The 24,589-nt window shown below is 41.7% G+C and overlaps 1 protein-coding gene across 17 annotated transcripts in view; it reads left to right on the top strand.

The window, feature by feature from the left end:
- The window catches only part of LOC147026954 (signal peptide, CUB and EGF-like domain-containing protein 2), a 506,981-nt gene that overhangs the window by 442,474 nt on the left and 39,918 nt on the right, over positions 1-24,589 (top strand). For 15 of the 17 annotated variants that reach the window (XM_085882882.1, XM_085882881.1, XM_085882887.1 and 12 more), the window contains one exon: positions 17,223-17,318. The exons of the other annotated variants lie outside the window; for them this stretch is intronic. In XM_085882882.1, the coding sequence (XP_085739008.1) occupies positions 17,223-17,318 (96 nt within the window). The remainder of the gene's footprint in view (positions 1-17,222; positions 17,319-24,589) is intronic. 17 annotated transcript variants of the gene reach the window in all.

Here is a 24,589-nt window from a genome sequence, read left to right as displayed (position 1 = left end):
TTTGTGTTGATTTTCATAAAGAGACACCCTTTGAGTATATGAAAACCAATGTTGGCAATGGTGAAACTCTTGCGCAACAACACAGTCAACACTTATGCAAGCCCCCTCTGATAACAAAATGTTGGCAAAAGCGAAGATGTAGGATGGGGGTAGGGGTAATTCATATTGTCCTAAAATCATAACCACTAAACCTATATACACAAATGACCCCTCATATTAAAGAGGAGTTCATTTCCTATATCACAATTGGTGTAGATTTAACCTACCTACAATTGACAAGGTTATATGTCAAACAACAAAAGATTTATGCAACTCAGAAATGCTTGACTATCAATGGGGTCAGGAACAAGAACATACTTTTACATGCCATGGTTTTAAGGAAGATAAAATTAGAAATGGATTAACACAATATTGTGACATGAAACATCCTCTTCAGAGGAAGAGTCACTCTCTGAAACAACTCCACCACATGAACCTCTCTGACGAAGGCATATGCATGTCACTCAGCAAGGCACAGCAGCCTTTTTGCATGAACATCGTTTCAGACATTTGGATAATTTGCACATGCAAGACACCGTTTTGTCTATGTTTGGCTTGGCTGGCTTAGACATGAGAATTGGGACCAGTTTTCCATTGATAAGGGTTCTGCCAAATGTTGTGGCTGGGGGAAGTGCTCGGTCACTGAGATGTGCACGTCTATACAGAAGCAATTGATACAATGCTCTTAAAACAAGGAAGTAAAACGCATCTTCTGTTGCTGGCAGTGACCTAAGGTCTAATTTTGAAGAGACAAACATATGCTGCCTGAGGGTATCCAAACAGCTGAACCCTTTTTGGCCATACAGAGCAGTCCAGTATACTCTGGCCTCATCAATGACACATTCTGTTGCTGCCATTTCACTATCTCTTCCAAAATCAACAAGGTGGGGAAGGTTTCCTATCAGTCCCAGAGAAACCTGTGCCGCTCTTCTTTTCACAGGAACACAGGCATCATCCCAACTGACTGGAAGAGGGGCCTTGTTGTCCCTCTCTGGAAAGGGAAGGGTGATCGCCAAGACTGCAACAACTACCGAGGGGTGACGCTGCTCTCAGTGCCGGGCAAGGTCTTTGCTCGGATAATTCTTGATAGGGTTCGCCACCATCTGCTTGAGCACCAGCGTCCAGAGCAGTCAGGCTTTACACCAAAGAGGTCAACGATTGACCGTATCCTTGCCCTTCGTGTCCTCACCGAACCTCACTGCTTGCAGCCTATGTTGATCTCTGTAAAGCGTTCGATTCAGTGAATCGGGATGTCCTCTGGAGGATTCTTGGTCTTCGTGGGGTGCCACCAAAACTGATCGATCTGATGTCTGAACTCTACTCTGGTACTGAGAGTGCTGTGAAGTGTGGTGGTACCATCTCTGACTTATTTCCAGTTGTTACTGGAGTTCGTCAGGGATGTGTACTTGCCCCCACACTTTTCAGCACTTGTATGGACTGGATTTTAGGGAGGATGTCGGAGAGATCAAGTTGCGGTGCATCGTTTGGCAATGTCAAGATCTCGGACCTTGATTTTGCAGATGATGCAGTCATCTTTGCGGAGACTTTAGACATCCTCTTGGGGGCCCTCGAGGTGCTGAATGAGGAGTCGGAGCCGTTGGGATTACGGATTTCTTGGGTCAAAACTAAGATCCAGGCTTTCGGTGACATCTTGGATGCTGCTGTCCTGTCTGTGTCTGTTTGTGGTGAGGATGTTGAGGTCGTGGATAGATTCACTTACCTTGGCAGTGATATTCATGTCTCCGCAGGTTGTGAGCCGGAGGTCAATAGACGTCTGGGTCGGGCCTGGGGAGTCATGGATTCACTGGATCATGGGGTGTGGCGCTGCCGGTACCTGTGCGGGAGGACGAAAGTCCGAGTCTTCAGGTCCTTGGTACTTCCAGTCTTGCTCTATGGGTGCGAGACTTGGACTTTGACCAAGGATCTGAGACAGAGACTTAATTCCTTTGGTACCAGGTCTCTTCGAAGAATCCTTGGCTATCGCTGGTCGGATTTTGTGTCCAACGAGCGGTTGCTGAGAGAGACTCGGATGAGATTTGTTACCTGCATAGTCCGTGAGCGTCAGTTGCGGCTGTATGGACATGTGGCTCGTTTTCCTGACGCTGATCCTGCTCACCAGATTCTCTCAGCGAGGGAGTCTCATGAGTGGAGGAGGCCAGTGGGCCGACCACGTGCCTCATGGTTGCAGCAGGTTGACCATCATCTCAAGGAGATGGGGATGGGCCTGGCATCTGCCTGGGGGATGGCCAGATGGAGGCCCCTGGAGTACCGGCGGAAAGTGGACGCAGCGACGCGCTGTTCTGGCACATGCTCCCATACCTGACCTGACCTCTTCTTTTCCCCTTCTGAATGGGTAGCTCACTGTGTCACATCCACACAACACATATGTGCACAGAAGTGTAGTGCGACATCAAGAGGATTTTCTGGTACTTCTTGCTCAACACTTCTACCAGCTCATGAATAGGTAGGTATTGATTCTGCCGTTGTATCCAGAGTTCTTGCAATGTGTTCAAGCAGCAGAAGTGATATATACACAGCATAATTATGTCTGTATCTGTTGCATGCACAACAGCTCGATGGTGATCAAGATATTCCACACAATATGCAAGATGAGCAATAATCCTTGTGTCTGCCTCTTCATGTTCTTCACAAGGTAAGTCCAGAACTGAACTTGATGCTGATGTGATGGAAAGAGTGTGACCTTTGTTTTCCATCATACCACCAAGAATGATGGTCACTCCATCCGGAATAGCTTCAGGACTCTCACAAAGGGAAGTGCCAATGAAGTTCTGAAGATTTCCTTTATTTCTTGGATTCTTCATGAGTAAATTCCAGTCCGGAATTTCTAGACTCTTGGATGGTGAGAATTGTCTTGCCTGGTCTGTCTGGTTTCTCCTCTGCTGCTCATCACCCTTCAAAGTATGGGTATCATCAAAATCATACTGATCACCAATGATGTTGACACAGTTGCACATTTCAGGTTTCAACTGCAGGAGCTTGCGAAGATACAGCTGGGGAAGTTCACCAAATGTTTTCACACCCATTTTTTGGTATTTATTTACAAATGCCATTGTGTCTACCAGATAAACTGTGTATAGGTCACTCTGTGGTAATGATGGCAGCTGTAAAACAACATCCTGCTCAGCTTCAGCAATTAGCACTGCCACGAAATCAGACTTGTTGCCTTTGCGCATTACAACCCCCTGTGCTAAGCGTGGATCAACCTCAAACAGGGATGATGGGTAGTCTGTCCACTCATGGGAAAATGCAATCTGTCTTGTGACTGGGTCGGCATCTCGATAGAAACACAGCACACGTGTAGCTGCAGTCTCATCTTGATAGATCCTGATTAAACTCTGTTTCCTTGATGGGTTTGATTTCTTCTGTGAGGAGAAAGTTACCAGCTTCAGTGGTTCAATCTTAATAGAGACCACCTCTTCTGCTTTCATAATGGCTTCCATGCCCTTAGCTTGAGCATGGACCAAGTCTTTTGAAGCATCCTTCTCACCAGTTGCTCTATTGAGCAGATCCACTTGGTTGTTACACTGGAATGGGTTTATCATCTGCTGGCATATCACTTTCTTGATCTCCTCAACATGCATATGTTCTTCTGTTGCCTGCTTATGTGTTTCTCCATGATGAGTAGATTCCTGTTGGCCTAGATTAGCCATAGACTTTATGTTCTCTGATACAGCTGTGAGAAATGGTGCTGTCTTCACATATTTATCTCGATCAGCTGGTGCCTGAGATATGCCTTTGAACAGAGATGTCTTCCCTTCATTGTTGTATGTCTGCTCCAGGGCCATGTCACTCCAAACACCATTGAATTTTCCTTTGGAAGAGTGAACTGTGAAGTACCCAACCTGGATCCAGCAAACCTTAACCGAACTGTGTTCAATAGAGTAAGAGGATTTTGGGGAAGGGGTAACTTTGGTTGACAAAAATGTTAATTTTCTCTTTAAAAATTGATAGAACTCACTCAAATTTGCTGTTTTAATTAGCCATGGATACCATGTTCATATCACATTAAGAGAAATTAGTATTCTAATGCAGCATCTGCCTATGATAAGAAAAGTTCTAAAGGCCATCTTCAAAAAACGTTATTTTTAAGGCATTTTTCACAAAATTATGTACTTTTACGAGGTTTACTTCCACAAAGGCAATTTTTTTTTGTCATTTTACAATGCACTGATTGAATTCTTACATTTAGTTCACATTTATTTTTCATGAATGTGATTTTTTAATTTTTTTAGAAATTATATTGACAATTGCTGTTTTATCAAATTTTTCAAATCTTCCTCAAACAAAAACGTCCGCCAAAATTTTTCGCAAGAGCTTATGAATTGCCAACATTGGTTTTCATGAACTGCAAACATATATCTAAACATCCTGGGGGTGTAAAATTTTATAGCAGAGGCTGTAAGGTCCAACCCTAAAACAGCCTCGTACACAGGTTGGCTCCCGGACTAGATTGAGTTAGTCCCAATGAGTCGCAGAAATCTTTTGCTGAAGTGCCATGACAGGTGAGAGGTACCCACACTGAGCCAACTGGCATGATGACAATTGAAGTCGCCACATATGAGGGAGAGAGAGTTCAAATGAGAGAATAGAAGTTGGTCCATGTTTTCGGATGGTGAGGTGTAAATGGAGTCATCACTGTTTGGTGGACGGTACAGTACACACATAAACATGAGGTGGGAGTGGAGCGGAAGCCGTAGCCAGAGGTATTCTTGGGGGTGTGGGGGAGTGAGGGCAGTGCATGGAGAGTGAGGAATAGAGTCTTTGATGAAGAGAGCAACTCCTCCACCAGGACGAGGCTTAGGTCTGTTATACCGGAGGCAGGAGTAACCAGGGAGAGATATTTGGGAGTCAGAGACGTCTTGAGGGAGGAAAGTGTCTGTTTGGCAGATTATGTCTGGTTTGTAAGTGGCAACCTGTATGGAAAGATCTGTAAGGTTTGAGCGAAGGCCTCGGATATTTGAGGTCCACACTTTTAATGAAGAGGGAGAGAGGAGGCTTTGGGTGCAAGGGATGGGGTGGGGGGGAGGGAAGGATAAGAGAGGAGGGGGGGAGGTAAGGGGAGTTGTTGAAAGAGTGTGGGGGATTGCAGAATAGCTCGGGGAGGGGGCCGGATAAGGAGGAGAAAAAGCTCTGTGGTGCTGGGGGAGAAGGGGGGCAAGAGAGGGGACAGAAGACAGTTGAAGATATGAGGAGGTGGAGTGATGATCTGGAGGTGAGAGGGAAGGGGAAGGAGGAAGCTTTGTGCATGTGAGGGGGGGCTACTTTGAGAATGGTGAGTGAGGAGAGTGAATGGTGGGAGAAGGGTGAGTGCGGAGAGTTGAGGGAGAAAGGTGAGGGGGGAGTTTTTGAGAAAGGTGAGAGGGAAGCTTGCAGGGAGAAGAGTGTGATGGTTGCTTTGAGAGGGAGGTGTGAGAGGGGTGAGTTGGCACTGAAGTTGGAAAAAAATAATGGTTGATGGAAAGCGAACATTCATTGCAAACTGGGTTTTTTTTTTTCGGTCAGAGATGCGATTAAAGACATTTCTTGATGGATGCAATAAAGGTGAATTCAGAGAATGGAGAGAAGAAACGCTGTAACAGTTGGATTTTTTTCGGCAAGGTATGAAGGAGAGGTCGAATTGAGAGCAGTCTGTGGAAATAGAAAAAGAGTACTGAATTATGATACAGTAATGAGTACCACACGTGTGAAATAAGAAGATGAAGCATTATGAGATCGTTTTATTAGGGTACCCTGTGAGTACAGGGTACCCTATTGTTTTTCTTCTGTTTATTATTTATTATTATTATTATTTTTCCGCCGGCATTTTGCGCCCTGTTTTCACTTTAAAAATCATTTTCTCAGGAACGCAAAGTCCGATCGACACGAAATTTTCACCGTAGTATGTATCTTTTTTGATAGCACAATCACGTTATAATTATGACGTCATTGGTCACGTGGTGCGGGCGCCATCTTGAAAAAAACGATAAACTTTGGACCTCTGTATCTCTGAAATCTTCCAGGGTAAAAATTTTTTCGCTTCATACATTTTAACAAGCTCCCTCTCGGGAACACGTGTGATTTTTCGTGACGTCATCGGTGAAGAGGTATCCCGGTGAAAATTCGTCAAGTAGAACGCCACATGGGAAAAATTTGAAATTTCTTGAGCGTCATCTACACCAAAATTCATCGTAGAAAAAAAAATTTTTGACGTCATCGGTGACGTAATTCGGCCGCCATCTTGTTTTGAAAATTTTTTTTTTAAAAATCTTCTTCTCCAGAACGGCTGTGCAGATTGAGGCGAAACTTCACAGGTATATTCCCACTGAGGTCCTCTTTCAAGTTTGTTAATTTGTTGTTGATACGTCACATGGTTTGGCGGCCATCTTGAAAAAACCTTAAAACCTTCAAACATCTTCTTCTCCAGAAGCGCTGGTCCAATGAAGGCGAGATTTCAGAATTATATTTGTGACATGGATGTGATGCAAGTTTGTTAATTTCGAAGTGATAGGTCACATGGTTTGGCCGCCATGTTGGATTTAAGAAAAATATTAAATAATGTTTTCTCTGGTATTTCATAAGCCATCGAAGCGAAAATTTGCAAGTGCCTTCCGCCCTCAAGTCTGCATACATGGTAAAAAAATTTTACCTCAGAAGTCGCATGGTTTGGCGGCCATCTTGGATAGAAAAATAGACTTTATCCGATTTACACGAAACTTCACACACTTGTTCGGGTCGACGATGGAAAGCAGAATTTAAATTTATGATATCATAGGTCACAAGGTTCGGCAGCCATCTTGGATTGAAAATGAATAAATTTTAAAAATCTTCTTCTCCAGAAGGGCAAGACAGATGAAGACGAAACTTCACACATATATTCCCCATGAGGTCCTTTCTCAAGTTTGTTAATTTGTTCTTGATCGGTCACATGGTTCGGCGGCCATCTTGAAAACCCCTAAAACCTTCAAACATCTTCTTCTCCAGAAGCGCTGGTCGGATGAAGGGGAGATTTCAGAACTATATTCGGGACACGTAGGCGATATAAGTTTGTTCATTTCGAATTGATACGTTAGACGGTTTGGCCGCCATCTTGGATTTAAATAAAATATTAAATAATGTTTTCTCTGGAACCGCTGAACCAAACAAATCGAAAATTTGTAATTATCATCTACCATCGTGTATGCACGCATGGTAAAAATTATGACATCACACGTCACATGGTTTAGCGGCCATCTTGGATAGAAAAACGCACCTTTACCGATTAACACGAAACTTTACAAACCTGTTCCAATACCCAGTTGGAAGCAGAATATAAATTTCTGATGTCATAGGTCACATGCTTCGTCAGCCATCTTGGATTGAAAATGAATAAATTTTAAAAATCTTCTTCTCCAGAAAGGCAAGACAGATTAAGCCGAAACTTCACACATATATTCCCCATGAGGTCCTTTCTCAAGTTTGTTAATTTGTTCTTGATTGGTCACATGGTTTGGCGGCCATCTTGAATTTACCTGAAAACCTTCAAACATCTTCTTCTCCAGAACACCTGATCTGATCAAGAGGAAACTTCACACCCCTATTGCACATGAGTAGGGAATACAAGTTTGTTAATTTCTAATTGATAGGTCACATGGTTTGGCAGCCATATTGAATTTAAGAAAAATATTAAATAATGTTTTCTCTGGAACTGCTTAACCTATCGAAGTGAAAATTTGCGTCTGTCATCCTCCATGATATCTGCATACATGGTAAAAATTATGAGGTCACAAGTCACATGGTTTGGCCGCCATCTTAGATTGAAGGATAAATATTAATTCATGTTTACTCTGGAACCACTACTTCTATATATGCGAAACTTCATATTTATAATTTAGGCTACATGTGAAACAAAAGTTTAAAATTTCAACCTGATCGGCCGTGTGGTTTAGCAGCCAGAATTATTTAATTATTTGAATCTGGTCGCCAGTAATAAGGAAATTGAACGCTTTGTGCTGCCCGGTTCGTAACTCGTCTGTTCCGCGCCGTCTCGAAGCAGGCCTGTGTTTGTATCACCATTAAATAATGTTTTCTCTGGCACCGCTTATCCGATAAATGCGAAACTTTGCGACTATGATTTAAGTCTCACGTTGTGTCAGTTGTGTCAAAGGCGGACGGACTGGGTACCCGGTCATCACTGCCAGCAGTTATAAAGTGGCAGTTCTAGTTATTATTTTTCTTTTTCCGCCGGCATTTTGCACCCTTTTTCGCTTTAAAAATCATTTTCTCTGGAACACGAAGTCCGATCGACGGGAAATTTTCACCATAGTATGTATCTTTTTTGATAGCACAATCACGTTATAATTATGACGTCATTGGTCACGTGGTACAGTCGCCATCTTGAAAAAAGCGATAAACTTTGGACATCTGTATCTCGGAAACCGTGCAATGGAAAATTTTTTTGCTTGATACATTTTACTAAGCTCCCTATGGGGAATACGTGTGATTTTTCGTGACGTCATAGGTGAAGCGATATACCGGTGAAAATTCGTCAAGTAGAACGCCATATGGGAAAAATCTGAAAAATTCTGAGCATCATCTACGCCAAAAATCACTGACGAAAATGTTTTTATTGACGTCATCGATGACGTAATTCGGCCGCCATCTTGTTTTTAGTGTTTTTTTTTTTTTAAATCTTCTCCAGAACGGCTATGCAGATTAAGGCGAAACTTTACAGGCACATTCCCCCTGAGGTCCTCTTTCAAGTTTGTTAATTTGTTGTTGATACGTCACATGGTTTGGCAGCCATCTTGAAAAAACCCTAAAACCTTCAAACATCTTCTTCTCCAGAAGCGCTGGTCCAATGAAGGCGAGATTTCACGACTATATTCGTGACATGTATGCGATGCAAGTTTGTTAATATCAAAGTGATAGGTCACATGGTTTGGCCGCCATGTTGGATTTAAGAAAAATATTAAATAATGTTTTCTCTGGTATTTCATAAGCCATCGAAGCGAAAATTTGCAAGTGCCTTCCTCGCTCAAGTCTGCATACATGGCAAAAAAATTTTACCTCAGAAGTCACATGGTTTGGCGGCCATCTTGGATAGAAAAATAGACTTTATCCGATTTACACGAAACTTCACACACTTGTTTGGGTCGACGATGGAAAGCAGAATTTAAATTTATGATATCATAGGTCACAAGGTTCGGCAGCCATCTTGGATTGAAAATGAATAAATTTTAAAAATCTTCTTCTCCAGAAGGGCAAGACAGATGAAGACGAAACTTCACACATATATTCCTCATGAGGTCCTTTCTCAAGTTTGTTAATTTGTTCTTGATCGGTCACATGGTTTGGCGGCCATCTTGAAAAAACCCTAAAACCTTCAAACATCTTCTTCTCCAGAAGCGCTGGTCCGATGAAGGCGAGATTTCAGAACTATATTCGGGACACGTAGTTGATATAAGTTTGTTAATTTTGAATTGATACGTCACACGGTTTGGCCGCCATGTTGGATTTAAGAAAAATATTAAATAATGTTTTCTCTGGAACCGCTTAACCTAACGAATCGAAAGTTTGGAATTATCATCTACCATCGTGTGTGCACGCGTGGTAAAAATTATGACGTCATATGTCACATGGTTTGGTGGCCATCTTGGATAGAAAAACGCACCTTTACCGATTTACACGAAACTTCACAAACCTGTTCCAATACCCAGTTGGAAGCAGAATATAAATTTGTGATGTCATAGGTCACATGGTTCGTCAGCCATCTTGGATTGAAAAATAATATCTTTAAACGTCTTTTTCTCTGAAAGGACTGAACAGATCCAGGCGAAACTCCACCACTATGACCGCCTCTCCATGCCGAATAAAAAGTTCTCACCCCCTTTTGAGGTACGACGCAACGTTTGGCAGCCATAGTGGATTGAAGGAAAAATATTAATTAATGTTTACTCTGGAAATACTGCATCAATAAAGGTGAAACATCACCTGTATGGTGGAACACTCATGCGGAATGAGGGTTTGAAATTTCAACGCAATCGGGCCCAGGGTTTGGCAGCCATGTTGGTTTTAAGAAAAATATTAAATAATGTTTTCTCTTGAACTGCTTAACCTTGCGAAGCGAAAATTTGCAGTTATCGTCTCCGATCGTGTTTGCACATGTGGTGAAAATTATGACATCACAAGTCACATGGTTTGGCCGCCATCTTGGATTGAAGGATAAATATTAATTAATGTTTACTCTGGAAGCGCTGCTTCTATATATACGAAACTTCACATTTGTAATTTAGCCGACATGCGAAACAAAGGTTTAAAATTTCAACCTGATCGGTCACGCGGTTTGGCAGCCAGAATTATTTAATTATTTGAATCTGTTCGCCAGTAATAAGGAAATTGAACGCATTGTGCTGCCCCGTTCGTAGGTCTTCAGTCCCACGCCATATCGAAGCAGGCCTCTGTTTGTATCACTCTTCAATCATGTTTTTTTCTGGAACCACTTTCCCGATGAATGCGAAACTTTGCGACTGTCATCTGCAGAAAGTCCCATGTTGTATCAAAGGCGGACGCGGACTGGGTACCCGGTCATCACTGCCAGCAGTTATAAAGTGGCAGTTCTAGTTATTATTGTTATTATTATTGTTTGAGAGAGTTATCATCAGATTAGGTCATGGAAGGTTTGTGAGGTGGTGAATGTCATCAATCGTGAGGTTAATGGGCAATTTGGATCGGTAAATACAGAGGGTGGAAACAGATCACGTGGTTTTGGGAGAAGCACGTGGCTATGGGAGGTGTCTAGTCAAAAGTGAATTTATTTATTTTAAATAAGGATTGCGTGACATTCGGAAAAGGGAAGGTTGAAGTAAAATCGTGGAGGTGGAAGGTACATTTGGAACTGTAAATGCAGAGTGAAGCTGATGGATTGATGAAAAGTATCAGGAAGAGTGGAGAGACATGTGGTTACAGGAGGTGTATGGATAGAAAGGATACAAGGAAAATTATTAATTTTTGATGTATTTTTGAAGAATAGGTAAGATTCGGGAATTTAAGGTTGTAGGAAGAAATCAATGAAGATAATGGCGAGAGTGGGTCAGCTCAAGGAGAATAAAGATGGTGTGCTGGCAGAAGGAGGAAGAAGAAGAAGAGGAATAATAATAAGATGGATCGGGACTTGTGGGTATGCAGGGAGAAAGGTAGTTTTTTTGTTTGTTTTTTGTTTTGTTTTGAATTTAAGACAAGAAACAGAGTGTTTAGTTGGGAGGGATTTATAAACCTAAGACCATTTAGGACCCTTAGTCCCGTAAGACCCCATTAGACCTGTCTGTGGGCCTTCTGAAATAAGTCTTGAGGTTCAACAGTCATAATCAAAAGACTCCCCATTGGTAAACCTCAGTACCAAGCTGAGAGGGTGCAAAATGCAACTAATTAATTTAATTTATCTTTCTGTTTTTTTCAGGTTCTGCTCATCTTTGTTAGTGGCATCGGGAAAATTCCCACATGGCCGAGAAAAAGCCCCACATAGCAAATAGAAGGCGGTGTCCATGACAACAATTTCACTCCATTATAATCAAATGGGATATTTTTGTGATTTTATTTTTGCGATTTTATTTTTGCCAAACTTCAGGAATTTCTCAAGATATCAGATTGAAATTTACACCGCTTTATTTGTAGGCATGTGCAGTATATGTGTATAAAATCTCTTCAAAGGTCAAGGTCAATGCCATCCAAAACATGTAAATCACTTATTAGGCAGCAATTAGAAAATATATCAACCAAATTTGTTATGCACAACATTTCATCATGTAAAACACTTGACTGGTCAAATTCTCCAAATTACCAAATTGCTGTTTCCATGTTTATTGTTTGTTTATTAACCTCCGCCATGTTCGAAGATGGATGGAGGTTACTATTTTCACCCCTTTCTGTTTGTTTGTTTGTTTGTTTGTTTGTGAACAGTATTACGGAAAAACTCCTCGACGAATTTCGACGAAACTTGGTGGGGGGGGTAGGTATGGTCCAAGGATCATGCCATGAAATTTTGGACTTGGTCCCCCCCCCCAAAAAAAGAAATTGTAGGAGATAAAAATTATTTTTTTTTGCATTTCTACATGTTTTAAGTGATTTCCAACCCCCCATCCCCCAAAAAAAATTGTTAGAGAAAATTTTTTTTTTTGCATATCTACATGTTTTAAGTGATTTCCAAACCCCCCCCCACCCCCAAAAAAAATTGTTAGAGAAATTTTTTTTTTTGCATTTCTACATGTTTTGTGATTTCCAACCCCCCCAAAAGAGTGAGACAAAAAAAAACTTTTTTTTGCATTTGTTCATGTTTTAAGTGATTTCCAACCCCCCCCAAAAAAATTGTTAGAAAAAAAAAGTTTTGCAACTTTTTTCAACAAAATTTTGATTTCTTTATTTTGCATTTCTACATGTTTTAATTGATTTCCACCCCCCCCCCCCCCCCGAAAAAAAAAGGGAGAAAAGAACGATAACTGTCAGCACTGTTGACATCATATTTAATGAATAAGATATAAGGTTCACTTGAGTGACTCAGCAGTATTGGCAGCGGAGGTTTTGCACTCTCCCGAGTGCTACCCCTCAAGTTAACCTCCGCCATCGAAGATGGACGGAGGTTACTGTTTTCACCCCTGTCTGTTTGTTTGTTTGTGAACAGTATTACGGAAAAACTCCTGGACGGATTTCGACGAAACTTGGTGGGGGGATTAGGTATGGTCCAAGGATCATGCCATTAGATTTTGGACTTGGTCCAAAGTCAAATATGGCCGCTATGATGGCCATTTTGAAAAAATATTTGAATTTTTGTTTTTGCATTTCTACATGTTTAAAGTGATTTCCAACCAAAAATAAATAAATTTGCTAGAGAAAAATAAAATTTGCAACTTTTTTTCAAAAAGATTTCGATTTTATTTGAAAAATATTAGAATTTTTTTTTTTGCATTTCTACAAGTTTTAAGTGATTTCCAACCCCCCCCCCTCCCCCAAAAAAAAAAAATTGTTAGAGAAAAAAAAAGAAATTTTCCACCTTTTTTTTCAAAAAAAATTCGATTTTATTTTTTGGGCATTTCTTCATGCGCGTCGATCTAGTTTAGTTTATTCAATCGTGGTTCAGTTGAGTCTGATCCGTTTTGACCTACAATGAATTATCAGGTTCACTTAAGTGACCCAGCATTATTGGCGGCGGAGGTTTTGCACTCGAGCGAGTTCTCCCCATCTAGTTTGTATTGCAACTATTGTATCCATGCAACTATTGTTTATTTGGATTTTGTATGTATCGTGTTATGCACGACATCTTTCTTGTTTGTTTGCTTGTCCTCACAGAATGCAAGTAGGTGTATTAATTACATTAGACTCCAACAAACCTTGAAACTCCTTGAGACCCTCAAGACTGCTTACAAGCCTAAGACCCCTTAGACACTTTAGAACCTTGAGAACCCTAAGACCTCTAATACCCTTAAGGCCCTTTATAACCCCAAGACCCCAAAGACCACTTGAGACCCCTTTATAACCCTAAGACTCTTTAAGACCCTTTCAAATGAAATGAACATTTAAGACTCTTTAGACCCACCCCCAACACCTGTAAGACCCTTTAGACCCCTCAGACTCTTTACAATACTAAAACCTTGTCAACCCTTTGACTCTTTAGAACCTTAATACCTCAAAGACCCTTATGACCTCTAAAATATTTTAGACCTTTAAGACCCTTCAGAACCTTAAGACCATATAGACCCCTAAGACCCTTTCATAAACTGGACACTTCAGACCATGTTGACGCTATGGACTCTCTTAGACCTATAAGACCTGTAGAGTTCATTATACCCTTTAGAACTCAAAGACCTTCTATAGCTGATTTGACCTTTTATATCCCTGAAGTCCCTTAAAACCCTTTAGACTTCTTTCTACCCTTTTAGACCATTAGGTCTTTAGGACCTTCACACCTTTCAGATCTTTCAATACCCTTTAGACCCCTTCGACTTTTTCAGACCCTTTAGATACTTTAGACCATTTCGACCCTTTAGACCCTTTCAGACCTTTGACTTTTACACATCTACGAGACCATTTAGACCTTTAATTTGCAATCAATGACCGATCACTTAGTACATCCTTCCATTTATTTGCCACACAAAATACACCACACAAAACAAGTCCTGGTCAGGGTCTGCAATCTCTGATTTCTCTTTCTAGTTTTTATTTTGAGTTTGCTTTCAACAACCATTCCATCTCGGTCTTTATTTTCAATTTCATTTGTTTTTATTTATTGTATTCTCCTCATTTGCTTTGGGCTTCAATTTCTCCTTATGAATTGTTTTCTTTGTCGCATTTCCTTTCTCAGTTGCTCCCTTTGTGTCTGTAGTCTCTGTTTCCATGGTGGTGTCGGGTCTCTGTTCATAGGGGCTGGTTTGCTCCTCTTGCGATGATGTTTTCCTGTTATTTTTCCTTGAATGAGAAGTGCAACTGCAAAACTCATGGTGTTTAGTTCCTTTAAGGGGGATGATTTTGTTACCAATCTCTTGAGTGCTTTGTTGGTTCTTCTAACTAGTATTTTTGTTTGTTTGTTGTTTTCTATTCTGCACTGTTGTGATCTTTCCCTGAGTGGTAGCGATCTCATCTTCACTATTTTGTTTGCTAGCTCTTCTTTCAGTCTTTGCTGTTCCTCATGATCCTCATCCTCCTGCTCCTCCTCTCCTCCACCCCACTGTTCCCCTCCATCCGTCTGCCCATTATCATCCGCCATTCTTGTTTTCATCCCCTCTGTCTGTAGGTGTTTTTCCTCGATCCACGACTGCAAGTCAGATTTGTTCCCCTTCTCCATCAGGGTGGGTTCATGTCTCATCCCCTTTTGTCACACCTTGTCTTTGCCGCTTGGTCCCCAGTGACACTCCACATTCCAAGCCCTGACTTTGCTGCATAGCCTCTTCCCGTGCCATTGCGGCCGCATCTCCACCATCCATCTGTCCACCCACTGACGAGCCCTCGGCTTCCATCATTCTCATATCTTCTTCCACTTGTCTTCTGGCCTTAACTGATAGATATATATATATATATATATATATATATATATATATATATATATATATATATATATATATATATATATATATATATATATATATATATATATTTTTTTTTTTTCGTGATTTATGTGCGGTTGATGCAACTTTGTGGTTTGTGGAATGGCACCGTCTCTGCTCTGGTGGGCAATCTGGTCTTCTGAAGGTATTCAGAAGACTTCTTCTGCTGGTCCATGAAATGGCCTTCTTATCCTCTATGCTCAACACCCATTATGGTTCCTCTTGCTGAGATTAATTTTTGAGACGGTTAGCACCTCCACAGCCTCTCGGCTTGGTGCAGATCCCCATCTCTTTTGGCTTGGTACAGATCCCTGTCTCTGAGATGGTCTTTCTTCTCGCCATAGGAGGTGCAGGCTTCATTATTTGCAGCATGCATTCTGCCTGCACGGTGCCACCGCACAGACTCAGTATAAGGGGTCTGTGTCCCATAAATCTTTTCATTTTCTTATATTTCCAACAAAAGTTTCATTCGTCGAAGTCTCTTCCCCTCCCCCACCCTTCCTCAGCACATCGGCACCAGTTTCTCACTGTGGGGATCCCCATGCAGGTTGCTCGACATGCGATTGAGGCACCAACAACACCACACTGCCTCAGGTCCATCTCCCTCCTCTCCGCCCGGTTTCATCAAAGTCCCATCCCCGTCCCCTCCCTCGGCCCTTCCCCTGGCCTTCCCCAGCATGTCGGCCTCATGTAGGTTATTATTCCTGTTTTCTCACGATATCTGTCATAATGTTATTGTCATTATTATAAATATATCTGTTAATTATCAGCATCGGGATGCCATCTTGTTTGCCATTGGAGGGAAACTTGTCGGATAGTGCGACCACTAACTGGATGCAAAACTGGCGTGGGAAATTGGCCAGTGAAACCCCACCCACGGTTTAACTGGCCAATTACCGTTTGGATGTTTGTGAGGTGGAGACCCCGTGGGTATTAGGTGGTGCATTGGGAGATTCTGTACTGACTTATTGCATGCTTCCCCTGTACACATGACAGGAGGACCTTTGTCAGCTTTCAGTTGATAATACCCATCACAAGTGAATAATAGAGGTTTGTGGCAGTATTGTTCTTCCCTAACCTCACAGTTGATGTCATTGTTCTGATTACTCAATTAATATATTTATCATGGAATCATTAGGACAAATGAAAACTGCTGCTATTTCCATAGATAGTTGAATAAGAGGAATTTCTGCTTATATGATGGGTTTTATTCATTTGTTTTGCTTAAATTGGAAGTATTGCAGTGGCAGGCTGCACTTGAGATCAATCGGTATGTTTTTTTTCAGTTAGGGTGTTGTCACTTATCGTTAACATGGATGTAAAGCAGCCCACTGGAAAGTAACATCGAGAAGCAGAGGAAAAGCCAGTTTTGCCAAGTGCTGAGAGTATTTAGTTTGCAGTAAAAGTATTCAAACCAGTTAGAAAACACTCCAGTTTTCAGGTGCAATTTTCCAATGACGAGGCAAAACCAGGAGCAGATAAAGGTAGAGAAAATGAATGTTACTTTGCATTTTTGAAGAAAAAAAAACCTAATGTTGACACTTTTTGTCATGAGAGATTCAAACATTTTAATTCCATTTTTGATACAAGGTGGGAGAAAAGAAGAGCACATTTAGACAACCATACTTCTTGAGGAATATAGTAATAAGACAAGCCAACAATTCTGAGATCCCAGGTTTCAATTATCCCATATACTCTGGTGATTTGTCATGTTTTATTTTTATGTCCTTGTAATTCATATTAAGGTAGAATGATGTTCTCTTAATGTCTTTGTCCTGTGTGTGATATATGCACAATTTCCCCCATCAGGTTTTGATGGGGGAATTTTTGCATACATCACACATATTGATGCAGAGTGTACAATAAAGACAATTAGCATGATTGAAAATTGCATACCTTTAAATGTGGGGGTTAGAGATGGGGGAAATCAAAATGTAATAGCTATTTATGTAATACGTATGTGGATGCTTTCCTTGTAAATTTCAGTCCCAAGGTAAGGTGACGCAGTATACACACAAAGTGTTTCACGTTCCCTCCTGTCTGAAATATTTTGCAACTTTTGTTTTCTCTCCCTTAACCCATCCCTGCTATTTGCCATTTTTACCGTGGGTGAAGATTCTGAGAAGAATTTTGTCTTCAGCTGTGGCAATTTACCAACCATCAGAGCGAGAAGACGTTCCAAAGCTGCAGTTCGCCTCAAGAACTGTCCTGGTAGGCATTGCTTTCACTTTGGCAATGAACTTGGTTGGTAGCAGAGCAAAATACAGTTACTGGCTGAGAAATTTTACTTTTGGTCCATACAAGAAACACTAGGCTCATGAAGGAGTGAAACAACAAAGGTGAGCATGTTAACAGACTACCGAAGAGTATTGAGGGATGAGGTGTTGACATACACAAGGAGGAAGCAATGAATAACACACAAACGAGCAGCAATAACCAGGTGGAACAAAATCAGAAAGAGTGGAAAAGAAAGTGTGTGTGGAAGAAATTGTGGATATGCATGAGCTAACGATGTGCAGAACATTTGAATGACTGAAGTGAACAGGATGTTCACTGAAGTGAACCTGTCACAGAGAGACAATTCACCAATCAGGAGAGAAAGTGGATGGATTAAAGTCGCTGAGCGAGCAGTCTGGAGTTGTGGAGGGTAAGCAGGCAAGGGTTTCTTGTGGAACGCATGTGACCTGAGTGGCTTGGGGAGGGCAGAGGTAGGATAGGGCAGGAGGAGCAAATGCAGATGTCAGCTTGTATAACAGAGCCCAACAACTTGCTACTGGTGGGATAGTAACAGTCCCTGGATATGTAATTCCTGCTGTGAAATTATATTGGAGTGGAAGGCCTTGTTTTTGACCACTTCAGCCCTCAAGGGGAATAATTTTGTAAGTTTGAGCACCAGCCCAGAGTGTAGAGCCCTCCTTCATGAAGCTCAGTATGAAAGCCTTGTACACTGTGATGAGCACCCTACAGCTCAGGAATGCTTTAGCTCTCCAAACAATACTCAGATGACAACTGGCCTTAGGAGCTAGTTACCTTCGCATTCTGCGAAAGGTTATGTTTTGGTCGGCGTGTATTTATTTATTTATTTGTAATCTTGTGATTCGTATAACTCAAAAAGTATTAAACCGAATTGCATGAAATTTGGTGGGATGATTGGTTATTAGCCAGGAAGCATTCGATTAGATTTTGGGATCGTTCGGGTCAAAGGTCAAGGTCAAGGTCACGAAAAGGTCAAAATCGTCTTTTTACGATAACACAGTCAATTTTTATTCAATTTGAATGCAACTAACGCCAAAATGTTCAGAATTCAACCCCTAATCTTGTGATATGCAATATGACACAATGACGCCCATACTCTTGTTACCGGTTAGGGGTCAAAGGTTAGGGGTCAAAAAATATGCGGTTTTTGTCATAACGCGGTCAATTCTTGTCCGCTTTACATGAACCCAGCACCAAAATGTTCAGAATTTAATGCCCAATCTTGTGACACAATGACGTCATAACACGTCACCGGTTGGGGTAAAATGTCGGGGGGGGGGGTCAGGCCCTTGAAAAATATGCGGTTTTCGGCATAACTCAGTCAATTCTTATTCGATTTGCATGAAACCAGCATCAAACAAGCAGTCATAGACTGGTACTTACGAAATCGTCAACTTGACCTTTGACCTTGTCTTATAAAAGCTGTCTCTAGAGAAGGTAGCGACGCAAACCAGAAGTTTCTACGATAATTCTGTACCAAACCATCAAAAATCAAATGTTTTGGATGTTTGACCTCACTGTGACCTTGACCTTTGACCGATTTTGACCAAAATCTAATCAGCGCTAGCCACCACCCTCCTGAATCACGTGTTGTAATTTGACATTGGTAGCTTCTTCCGTTCTCTAGTTATCGTGCCTACAAACAAACACACAAACAGAGGACGGAAGTCATCAATATACTTACGAAATCAAAAGATTTCGAAAGTAACGAGATTACCTTCTCTTGTTGAAATGTTGTATTCACCGAGCTTGCGAGTGAAGACTCGCCAAAACGACGTGAGTTGATTGTTGTTTAGTCCGTAGCCCCCGAAAGTCGGGGGGGGGTCATGACATTATAGATATGTGGTTTGTGTCATAAGACCATTCATATGAAACCAGTTCCCCACATTCATACCAAGAACAAAAAAGTAGTGGCGGCGAAGGTATGCACTCTATGAGTGCCCGTTCTAGTTTGGTGATGTGATCCTCCCATGAAAGGTTCTGGCAGATAGTGAGCTCAAGTAGTTCTGTGGACTATACCTCTATCGGTAACTATCTAGAGAAGTGGATTGGATATTTTGATTGCCAATATTTGTGAAAATACAGTGTGAGAGCCTGTGATTGGCCGGCATTGAACATCATGTTCCAAGTAACTGACCAGTGGTTTGGTTTATCTTATCCCCATCTGACAAAAGGGATTCAATATAATGTCATGCAGGCAAAAATAGCATCTCTTTACTCCAGTTATTCTCTGCATACGACCGTAATTATAACTGTAACCAACTATGTATATGAGAGTCCAACTCTCATATACCATAGTTCTAACTATACCATTTTTGCCTGGGCCCAGTCAGAAGGGAAAACCCCAGCCCGAAGGTAAAGATCATGAGAAGGACACTGCCAAGAGCCTTGCGCTCTTTCCGCTCATGGTGAATATCAGACAAATACTTGAGGTTTGGTTGAGGGTCACTGATACTTGAGGGTCACTGAATACCAAAGGGCTTTGGATTTCCTTTTTCGTCTAATCTCCTTTCTAAGTTTGTTCCTGGTATGCAAAAAGAATACCCAGGCAGGTGCAATGTTCTGGGTATCCCAGTTCATGTAAGTCCAGTTCCAGATAAGTGCTCCTGGATATCACCTTCAGGTCTACTTTTCAACAAAATTATTCATTTTTAGTCCATACATCAACAAATTTCCTGTTCTTATAACTTCACTAGCAAATACAACCCATCACTTCGCAGATGGGAATATTGAGGGGGGAGAGAAAGAGGTAGAGGAGGGAGGGGAGGGGTTGCACCTGCCTAAGGAGGGAGCGGAGAGAGAGGGGAGGGATTGCACCTGCCTAAGGAGGGAGCGGAGAGAGAGGGGAGGGAGGAGGGAGAGTGGGCGGGAGGGGGAGAGAGAGAGAGGGAAGGGAGAGGAAGGAGGAGAGGAAGGAGGGGAGGAAGAGAAGACAGAGAGGGGAAAAGGAAGGAGAGAGGATGGAGGAGAGAGAGGATGGAGAAGGGAGCAAGGAGAGAGGAGCGGTGGGAGAGCTGAGAGGGGGTGAGGGAGGAGAGGTGGGAGAGATGAGAGGGGGTGAGGAAGGGGGGTGTGAGGAGAGCGATGCCTCACAAAACATCGCTATGCACTCTGGGAAGTGGTGGGGGATGGGGGAGAGAGGAAAGGGGGAAGTGTTGAGGGGGTTTGGGAGGAGGTAAGCATTTGGGGAGGGGGTTCAAAACTTGCATTTGGTAGTGGGGCTTGTGGAGAAGGGGGAGGAGGTGCAGTACAGGATTGAACAAAACGGGGTACATTAAAGCACCTCATTAATACAGCATGCAGAGATAGCATGGGAGTGGAGAATGGAGGTGTTTTGGGAGGAGGAAAGGGTGAGGGGGTGCAGGGAAGGCAAGGTGATGGGAAGCGAAGGCAGCATGAGAACAAGGGAAGGTAAGGCAGCATGATGGGAAGAGAATGTAGTGTGAGGGGAAGGGAAAGTAAGGCAGCTTGAGGGGAAGGGAAGGCCATGTGAGGTAAGGGGAGAAAGGCAACACAAGGGTAGGGGAAGGCAGTGTGAGGGGAACAGAAGGCGATGTGAGGGGAAGGGGAGGCAGCATGAGGGGAGAGGAAGGGCGATTAAATGTGCCCAAACAGCAACGTTTTCTTTTTAACTGCTGGTTTCTATATAAAACTGGGCAGGAGGATTTAAAATCCACACTATGTACCTGGCAAAAGCCTGCCTGCATGCATGGCATGCATGCTCGCACATGCAGCGACCTTTGCACCCCTCTGGTTGCTTCACTCCGAATCTGATTTGTACATGCCACCATGTGGGGAACAGCTATAAATTCAAAACAAACCTGTCAGTCCTTAACACCTGGTGTTGGCTTAGTGGTTAGGGTGACAGTTTGGGATCCTAGGGTCCTGAGTTCAAGCTCCGTTGGCCGCTGAATTAAAATACACCAGGAGGTTGACTCAGCCTGTCATCCTTCCGAGGTCGGCAAAATGAGCACCAGTGTACTGGTAAAGGGGACACTGCATCAGCGGCATAGCTGCGTCTCAACCAATGATGCAACCAGCAGCCACAGGCTGCACTCGACAGAGAGAGTCCTTAACAGTCCCCTCAAAAGAGGGGGAGGAGTGGGAGAACACGGGGAGGGATTGGAGAGAGAGAGGGAGGGGTGGGTGAGAGGGAGGGGTGGGTGAGAGGGAGGGGTGGGTGAGAGGGAGGGAGGGGTGGGTGAGAGTGAGGGTGGGTGGAAGGGAGGGAGTGTGGGTAAGAGAGAGGGAGGGAGGAGAGTGGGGATTCCGGCAGATGTGACGCCCAGTTTAATGTCCGTCCAATAGGCAGCACACACATTGATGAATCATCCTGCCTATGAAACACCGGGATGACAGTTTATAGCTGGGTGGGATTTGAACCCAAGTTAGACAGCTAAGAGTGAGTGTGCAATGTGCATATACCTCTCAGCTATCCTGCCATGATGTGGCAATTCATTGCTTTGTAACAACTAAAACCATTTTTTACTCATTGTAATCATCTAATTTATTTTGCCTTCATAACTCCGACATCGAGCTGCAATACCGCCATCGCAGTTGAAGAGCGCTCACTAAGTGGCTTAACCAAGCACTCCAACAAAACGGTTGAAGAAACTTTTAAAAACGAAATGTTTAAATTTTTTTAATACCTATTTCTCTTTGCTGAAGTGGTGGGTTGTATAATGAAAGAAGATTGTACAAAAAGGGGAAAAGTGGTGTAAAATAAAATTGCACCTTTTCAGTGATATATCCACCGCCCAACGCACTACAGAACAACGTGGAGCCAAACACAGGCGAGTGACCCCTGAACTTTGTTCAAGTCGAGGCGAGTGGCCCCTGAGTTTTGTTCAACTCCAGAATTGATATCGTGTGAATAAGCCACTCTGCAAGTGGCTTAAGCTTAAGCACTTATGAAAGCACTCTCACAAAATGGATGATATGGAGCAGCTGGCTTGGCAACTGATTAGAGATTGCCAATCCATCATATTAAACACCTCCCGAAGATGCCCAAAATGCCAAAATATGTATGAGTTTGACAAATTAACACCTTTTTTATCAGTCGAAACTGCTGCTCAATTCAATCCTGGAGATTAAATTTTGTTATTCAGCTTAGTTTAAGAGATTCCAGAAGTTATGGCATGTGTGGAAATGAAACAAAGCCAAAAACAAAGCCACAAAACAAAGCCGAAAGTTGCTGTATATCTGGATGTGTTGGTTAGAGTTGAACAGAATGGTTTTAGTACAAGTGTATATCATAAAGTTGATGATTTCAGTTTGCCTGTAGTGTTGTACACGCTAGCGTCTCAGGGCATTTATAAACATTGCAATGTATCCAGCGATTCGTAGCTATGATGATCAGGCATTCAATGATATCAGTGAGGAAAGTGGAAAAAAAAAACTTTATCGTTAAGAAATCATTACGGCCTGTTCCAAGTCGAGGCATTGTTCAGCAGGCCAAACAAAATGGTGGCTTAAGACTCTTGCGAGCTGACAGAGGGCTGACCAGGATGGTGCGCCACCATCTTCATAAGACTATATATATACATATATATATATATATATATATATATATATATATATATATATATATATATATATATATATATATATATATACTGTATACATATACATATACATATTTGTATAGTCCTTGTGGACACGTCATTTCTGGGGATTTGAATATAATTAGGAATAGTGAAATTAGAGCTCTGATGAAAATGGGAGCTAAATATAGGAAACCAGTAACTCAACCTTGGAGCTGCATTCGGTCTTCAATTGTGGATTCTGCTCTAATTTTGTTTTTTAAAATGTGCACCAAGTTTAAGTTATCTATGAACAGTTTTAATGCATGGTTTCACAGAGTTGTGGAAGTCCTGGATAATAGGATTAATTTATTTAGTAGTCGGGGCTTGCTTTCACTGTGTCGGTCTAAACCAGTGTTGAACAAGCCGAGTGTTCGTAAAGACATTTGGGATCTCCATGACAGCTACATAATAGCTCCAGCAGATAAGGCTGCTAATAATTTTGTTGTGATTTGTAAAAAGTTTTATGTAGAGGATTTATTAAGAGAGTTAGTCATTGATACGGTTACTTTCACTCGTATAGGAAATTGCACATATGTTCCTTGTCATAAGTTGCTCCAAGATATTATCTCTGAGTTTCAGGAAGTTTAAGTTAATAATTTCAGAATTAAATGTAAAGAGGTAAATCTTTGTATTCCTCAGCTTTTCTGGATTCCTAAGCTTCATAAGAACCCGTACATGTATAGGTTTCTCGCGGGTGCCAGGCAGTGTTCCACCAAACAGTTATCGGTTATAGTTAACTCAGGCTTCCAAGTTGTTTGGGAACAGTTCAGGAAATATTGATTTGCAGTTGAGAAGAATTCTGATATTAACTCTTTCTGCAGCATTAATTGTTCTTTAGAGTTCTTAAATAGAATTAGATGCCTCAACATCAAGTCAGTTGAAGTTTTTGATTTTTCAATTTTAGATACAAATTTGGATTTAGTATGAGTGAGGGAGTCACTTTTCAAAGTAATTGACAAGGTTTTTAACTCTTTTAATAAGTTTTGTGTGTCAGGTTTGATGGAGCATTCTTTTCTAAAAAGAAATACTCAAGTTTTCATTGTTTTTGATAAGTAGAAGTTTAAGGATGCTGTTAATTTTATTTCATTTTATACTTTTGTATCTTTTTGTGGGATAATGTTTCACAGGTTAAGTGTATTCCCATGGGTGGGAATTGCAGCCCCCTTCTAGCAGACATTTTTCTGATTTTCTGTGAATTTTCATTCATGCAGAAACTGATGAAGGAGAAAAAGATTAGGATTTTATCTCATACATGTTGTTATATGGATGATATTTGTGTGGTTAACTATAATTTTTTACATAGGCAGCTTCACAAGATTTATCCAGATAACCTGATTGCAAACAGGAGTGGTAATGATTGTACAGTTGCTGTATCTCTGGGTGTGTTGGTTAGAGTTGAACAGAATGGTTTTAGTACAAGTGTATATCATAAAGTTGATAATTTCAGTTTCCCGGTGATCTTGTACACCTTTCCAGGTCGCAATGTACCAATTAAAATGGGTTACAATGTCTTTTCATCTCAGCTCCTTAAGGCCCGGTCACACCTTGACGTTTTAGCCAGCGATGGCAACGTATTAAAATATATGTAAAACGCTGGCTTACGTTGAACTTTTGATGTTTTTTTTTTAAAGATTCGGACGT

The sequence above is a fragment of the Eptatretus burgeri genome, chromosome 5 (assembly GCF_056783735.1).
Source record: "Eptatretus burgeri isolate ZD-2024b chromosome 5, Ebu_testis_v1, whole genome shotgun sequence".
Taxonomy (NCBI): domain Eukaryota; kingdom Metazoa; phylum Chordata; class Myxini; order Myxiniformes; family Myxinidae; genus Eptatretus; species Eptatretus burgeri.
Note: the sequence above shows the minus strand (reverse complement) of the source record. Positions and strands in the feature narration are given on the sequence as shown.